The sequence below is a fragment of the Etheostoma cragini genome, chromosome 12, assembly GCF_013103735.1.
Source record: "Etheostoma cragini isolate CJK2018 chromosome 12, CSU_Ecrag_1.0, whole genome shotgun sequence".
NCBI classification, from domain to species: Eukaryota; Metazoa; Chordata; class Actinopteri; order Perciformes; family Percidae; genus Etheostoma; species Etheostoma cragini.
The window spans coordinates 2,745,270-2,752,406 of record NC_048418.1 but is presented as its reverse complement, the minus strand read 5'-3'; the positions used below and the strand labels follow the sequence as shown (position 1 = coordinate 2,752,406).

The window sequence follows — 7,137 nt, the reverse complement described above, 5'->3', positions numbered from 1 at the left end:
TTAGGACACATAAAACACAAGAATAAAAGTTACAGTGCAGCATAAGAAAGAAATGAGCATTAATTTAAAGAAAGGCAGTATCAAAAAGGAAGGTCTTCAGCCTTGATTTAAAAGAACTGAGAGTAGCAGCGGATCTGCAGGTTTCTGGAAGTTTATTCCAGATATGAGGAGCATAGAAACTGAAAGCTGCTTCACCCTGTTTAGTTCTGATTCTGGGGACAGAAAGTAGACCTGTCCTGACCTGTCATAGTGTAGTAGCAGATCAGAAATGTATTTTGGACCTAAACCGTTAAGGGATTTATAAACTAGCAAGAGTACTTTGAAATCAATTCTTTGAGACACAGGAAGCCAGTGTAAAGACTTCAGAACTGGAGATCAATGGACACCTACCCTGCAGATTACAGTGATGTCAACCTGACCTCACAGAATTCTGTAAAATGAACACAGGCCCTCAATTTAGAATCTGTGGTAGTTTCATGGAATCGGAAAACATTCTCTGAGAGGCCCTAAAAGAATTCAATGAAATATGGCCCCTAAAGTTAAGGTAAAGGTTGTGGGTGGGCTTACGGTTCTATGACACGCAGGACACGTGGAACACAATTCCCGGTCAACCGGGTTAAAGTCCTGTGTTTGACACGACCAGCACCCCAACCAACTTCATTACGCGGATTACGGGCTTTCATACTACTCGCTACCAAAGTCGCTCCTAATGCTACGTCATCTTCTCATTGACGTTAGGTTGCCATTGTTTTCTATGGTGGCCACACAGACTTTCTACACATTCCATGCCACCACCATGTAATGGGGTATAAACAGTTCGTGATCATTTTACGGATTTCTGTGAGACCAGGCTGGTGATGTGGACATGTCTCCTGCAGATAAAAGTGCATCACCCACCTCACAGGACTCCAGTCTTTTACTTCCATCATACGATTTTGCTCCATGACCATTGCGGTTTCAAGACATTTCTTGTTTCCAACAACATTTCTTGACCTTATCCTTGCAATGGTAACCTAGACATTTCATGCTTCTGGAACACATTTCTATGATTCCAGTGTTAAACTGACAACAACGAAAGACGTTGCCAAAGCCATGTTCTTTTAGTGGCTACAACCGTTGTTAAGAAGTTACCATGGCTTAAAGAGCCTGGTGTCCTTTGAAGGTATGTTTGGCAGCAATGCAAAAAGTATAAGATGCTAAATTATGTTTTCCCTGAAATCAAATTTAATTTAATTTTTAAATGACACCAGGATACTTAAGTGCATATAAAGTTAACTCAGAGTTAAACGTCTGCATGATGAATGACAAAATTATCATCAAGGGAGCTCTGATATTATAATTTCCTAGTTAAGGCTAAATGAAGCTTCATTTGGACATCACTACAATTCACCATGGTAAAAGTGGAGCTGGAAATATGACTGTGTGGGTATGGGACTGCAATGACATTTATCTTTAAAAGCACAGCAGCAGCAGAGAAAAATCTGAGTTGGAGTGAAGAAGAGAGTCAATAAGTTAATACTATTAACTACTACTGCAGTAACACAGAGACAGACTCAGGCATGCTTCAAACTCATGGGGTGTGCAGGACTGGAGCAAAACCTAAAGGTCCTATGGCATGAACATTTCCCTTTATGAGTTTTTTTTTAACATTAATATGAGTTCCCCCAGACTGCCTATGGTCACCCAGTGGCTAGAAATGACAATAGGTGTAAGCCAAGCCCTGGATATCCTGCTGTGCCTTTGAGAGAATGAAAGCTCAGATGGGCTAATCTGGTATCATGAGGTCATAAAGGGCAAAGTTAACTCCCCTTTCTCTGCTTTGCCCACCCAGAGAATTTGGCCCCCCATGAGAGAGAGACATCATGGTTTTTCAAATGGGCAACATGGCAGTTGGTCAAGGCCACACCCCCAGCCTCCACCTTGCCCCCCCTACTCAATAGTTACAGACACAGAAATATAACATCCTAAGGAAAGCTCATTGTGGGACTGGCTCTAGTGGCTGTAATTCTGCACCAAGGCTGAATTTTGGGAAAGAGACTTCAGATATGGCAAGAGGGGACCACTGAGGTCTACATAAAAGCATCCAAAGAACAATATATCATGGGACCTTTAAATGGGATGAAGAGGGAGATAAGGTGAAACTCAAACTTCTGCGACATCCAAGCAAAAACATTTTGATTCCAAAACACCTAAAGCCATGAGCAGTATTATGTATGTATGTATGCCTTTGTTTTCAGTGTATAGAAAGTTGTGCTGTCTATCCCACCCACTGAAAAACTGTGGGTGGACAGCTAGAAAGCTGCATCAGATTGTACATCCATAAAACTGAAATACAAGATGGGGATAGGGTGCCAAACCTTATCACCAAAAATTGTATTGAATCAAACATAAAATGTATAATTTGTGTTTGAGGTTTGTATTGTAAACTTATCCCACTGCAGAGTATTTTTCTGGGTGGAAGTGAAACACATGCAGCTCTCTTATTGAGATTACAAATGTAAGCAAAATGTGTTTCTTCATTAAAGTTTGCTTAGCCATATGATCAGAGATGGGTCTTGCAGTAAGTAGTCATTTCCACTAACTGGATTGCAAACTCTTTAAACGTCTTCTACAGCTCAAGAACATGTACAACTGAACACACAACATGTTGGCAACTACATTAGAATTGGTCCAATGGAGTTTTGCAATGGCTATAAAAAGAAAGACATTTGCGAGGATAAGCATTTCTATCTGAGCACCACACATGCTTCGTGTTTTTTTGCATTCATATTCATAGTGTTTTGTAGAAAGCAGGACTTAATCCCTCCCTTGGATTCACACAGAAAGAGACTTCCCTAGGTTGATTATACTGGATAATAGGTTTAGGCATATTTGCTTGACTCCTCTGAGGCTCGTCTCTAACTGTTTTCCTGGTGAGGAATACTCAACATTTTCCACTTCATCTTACAGTTGTGCACTTATTTGCATTTTTAGAAGACAAGCTTTTATGACAGTTTGTTTTAAGATTATTTTTTGGGGGATTTTTAGGTCTTTATTTTACAGGACAGCTGAAGACATGAAAGGAGAGAGGGGGGAAATGACATGCAACAAAGGGACGCAGGTTGGAGTCAAACCTGGGTCTACTGCATCAGGGACTAAACTTTTAAGCACCAACTCTACCAACTGAGCTATCTGGACGCCCACATAGGAGAGTTTTAAGAACATGTCTGAAATTACAATTAAACCTCAATGAAACCGCTGAAGGTTTGTGTTTTTCACACAAGTCTGTCAAACGTGTGTGTATGTATAAAGTAACCTCCTTTCAAATTTGCAATATTGTTAGTATTCTATGGAAATGTAGGTTTATTTGATTATAATTTGATTTATTTGATGGACATTTGCTGGAAGGTATAAGTCTTTGTAAAGAGCATGTCGTAGTACTTAGATTAGGGAGGTGTTAAGTAACATCTCATATAGTAAAGGAGATTAACATCTATATACACAAAACAGTTTGAACTGGAGGGCATTGTCTGACTGTTAAGTAGAAAAACCGAGGAGTCTGTATTTTGTTCCCAGGTTAGTAATTATTTCAACAAGACGTTTATTTCAACAAGACATGAACGAGTGAGCTTTGTAAATGTCATTGATCAAGTAATTACTCCATAAAAAGGCATTAAACAGGCACTAAACTCTCTGTTAAACACATGCTCAGAAAAAACAAAAAGAGGCTACAGAAAACACAATGGATTTTTTGGATGGGTGGATTTTTGATCTGCGTTGGAACATAAACAGTAAAGATATCTTACCTTTCCAACGTACTGAGGTTCTGGTCCAATGTGTTCCTCCAGAACAAAGAACTGGTTCCAGATCCAGCCCCTCTTGGGCCGATTAGGGTAATCCTTGTCTGTCTCCAGCAACTTGGTCTCGTTCCTCTGTACTCTGATGGATGGTCTGGAGTTTGGGTTGATCTTAGAGTCAGATTTGGCATCAGCCTTTATTCCTGAAGGTCGGAATTTTAAATGGGATTTAGGATTGGATAGTGAAGCCGGGCTGGCATTGTAGTAGGTGCTGGGGTTCATTGTACCAGATGACTCAGACTTTTGATTAGGACTAGATAGTGAAGATAATTTAGTGTTGGGGACTGACTCTGAATCGGTCTTTGGTCCGGTTACACCCTTAGAGTTGGAAAATGCCTGGGGCTTTAATTGCAACAGTGATCCAATCCTTGGTTTTGGATTGTTTTTTGATGATTGCTTGGGAAAGCTTAAGGTATTTCTTTCCACCTGATCACAATTTGATTTGCATGCCAACCCACGCCTTGAATTAGAACTCTGTTTGGGCGCATGCTGCAGCTGGAGTCTACTGTTGGAGCTTGATGTAACAGGGGAGATTGCCAATGGAAAGTTTGTGTTGGCCCTGTGGTTGTCAGTAAGAGAAGACATGGTGTCAAGCCTAGGCCTTAACTGAGACTTGCTCCAGAAGTCCTTGCCAGAGCTCGAGAGATGGCTGGGATTTACTGGAGACATAGGTTTTTCAGGACTGGAGCTTGGCAGTGGGGTTGGTTCAGGTAGTGACTTGAGACGAGGATTAGGGTACAGGCTGGGGTTGGGGTTGGGGTTAGTGTTGGGTCTCACATTGACCCGGATCCCATAACAACTCTGGGAGACAACACATAGGAAGACCACCAGAGGACAAAGACAGGAAATTGCAACCGCGCCAGCTGGATCTCTCATTGTAAAGAAAGAATGGTCCGGAAATCTCCCCCTCTCACTTCCACTGTGTCATAACACTGTGAGCAAACACAAACACTTGTACACATTCACAACTAGACTCAAAGAAGCAGGTGTAGAGTCCTGTTCAGAGTGCAGATTAGCCAGGGGTTTCCACATGGTGCGGTCCAAAGAATATCAAACAGTTCCCTCAAAAAAGGGAAAAAAAACTCCATACTCTCATTCAATATGTTTGACTTTGTTTGAACATATGTTTCCTAATATGTCGGGGTTTTCTTCCTCCCATCTTTGTTCAAAAAGCTGAGGACCATTTGGATTATGTCTATATACCTGCAGTGAACTCCATGGCAAACTATGGACAAAAAGTGAAGTCCTTTTCCTTCATGTTGAAATCAGACAGTCAAGAGCTGATTGTTGGGTCAGAGACTCATTCAAAGGTCCGCCCTTCCTGAAACAGAGAAGATAAAATCCATGAACAAAGTTTTATTTTATTTTTTTAAACTGACAACGACAAAGAAGAACAAAGCCCCAATCCAGATTGAGGGACTCTGCCTGGACACGGTCATTTGGCACACTCTTTGTGTATAATTTGCAATTATTCACAAGTCTACTTTCAAGAACATTGTACCACTCAGCAAAGCTGCTTTAAATAATCAATTTCTGAAAACACTGTTTTTCAGAGTGGAGATCTGTTTTGTCAAAGTAGACTAAATGTCAACGCCAAGCTCTGATTAAAGACGATTTTGTCGATTTATCTTAAGCTCATTAAATTTAAGCTCAGTGCTAATTGCCAGATTGAACCAGATGAAAGATATCTGTAATCACTTTCCAACATTTCACAGATGGGAGTGTGTACTCAATTCATGTGTTTTCATACCATGTGTGTCTACATTTGGCAACTGACACAAAATTAGGGATTTTTGGAAAATATGCTTTCAAGTGCAGTTTTAGGAGATAATAATCGTAATACTGCTTTATAAAAGACCAATGGTGTACTGTTGAAGTTCTGAAGCCTTGGTAAATGATACTGAAATGTATTTGTTTATTTACATTTGTACCATTTGACAAAGAAATTCCACATAAGTCTCAAGGGAATGATGTGGAGTAGACTGAAGCAATCCTTTCATAGAAACACATTCGAACAAATTACACAATTTTTTTGCAACATAAAGAAAACAGAAAGGTAATGAAAACAATCCCCAATGCCCTCCGTTATACAGATACCACTTCTAACCCAAAGCATCAGGAAAGGTCTTAACATGAAAGAAATGGTTTTGAATGTGTGTTATCATGTTGTGAGTTTTCTTTTCTTTTTTACAAAACCACATTTTATCACAAAAACAATGATAAATCTGATGTTAAATCAGTGGTAAATGGCAAATAGTAACCATGTGCTGTAAAAAGAGTTGATTTGTAGAAACAGATAAAAAGAAAAGAAAATCGTTCTAAAAATGAATAAAAACCAAGTTGATAGTGATTCCCTGGATTGGATGCAAAAATATAAAACTTGATGCAGAAAAATAAATAAAAACGGAGACAGGTGTTTTTGCAAATTAGCCCTTCCTTTGAAACAAACACACGCTGTACACATCCACTTCCATGTGAATGCTAGATCCTTTCATTAAGCCATACTTGTCTTCAGTTTTTTTGACCCCAGTTTTCATTGTGTATTGTTACAATGAACACATTTTAGCAGGAAATGTAACTTGAGAAAAACAACAAAAAATGTCATGCTTCAGCTCCTCCTGCCAAACAATGTGCTTGGTCTGACAGTTGAACAAAGCTGCTAACACTCGATTCTGTTTGACTTGTGTAATGGGAAAATTACATAGACAATCATTTTCTTTAGTATTCTTTCGTTTGATTTAGTATTTTCTGCACATAGCTGTACATGCAGTAGCTAAAGGTCTGAAGGGGTTCGAGACTGTACAAAGTTTGGTTAACACTGATTTAGAATGAAATAATTATATGAGAGAGAATTCATGAATGCGGCAATTTAATGTGGACATGTAACATTTGAGATTAAAGGCCTTTGAACACTTGGGGTGGGTTTTTTTGTGCAATTTGTTGTTTTTTGGCTGATAAAGCAATGTCAATTTTCTTTCAAAACAAGGTTGATTTTTGGGCGCTTTCGCATCGCAAATAAAGACGTTAACAAATCACAATGTGTTGTTTATGTAAGAGGATTATATTTCAATAGCAAAGAGGCTGCTGTCCAAACCATGAATGTATTATGAATAAACATATCCAAACCACAGACTCATAGACTACAAACTGTGTTACTCATCATTAAAGGTCCCATGACATGGTGCTCTTTGGAGGCTTTTATATAGACCTTAGTGGTCCCCTGATACTGTATCTGAAGTCTCTTTTATATTGACCTTAGTGGTCCCCTAATACTGTATCTGAAGTCTCTTTTATATAGACC

General features: G+C 39.3%; 1 protein-coding gene across 1 annotated transcript in view; it reads right to left on the bottom strand.

Moving 5' to 3' along the window:
• Window positions 1-7,137, bottom strand: part of LOC117954590 (cadherin-18-like) — a 75,498-nt gene that overhangs the window by 61,680 nt on the left and 6,681 nt on the right. Inside the window, exon 2 of the mRNA XM_034888509.1 lies at window positions 3,786-5,157. Coding sequence (XP_034744400.1) covers window positions 3,786-4,712 — 927 coding nt within the window. The 5' untranslated portion in view covers window positions 4,713-5,157. The remainder of the gene's footprint in view (window positions 1-3,785; window positions 5,158-7,137) is intronic.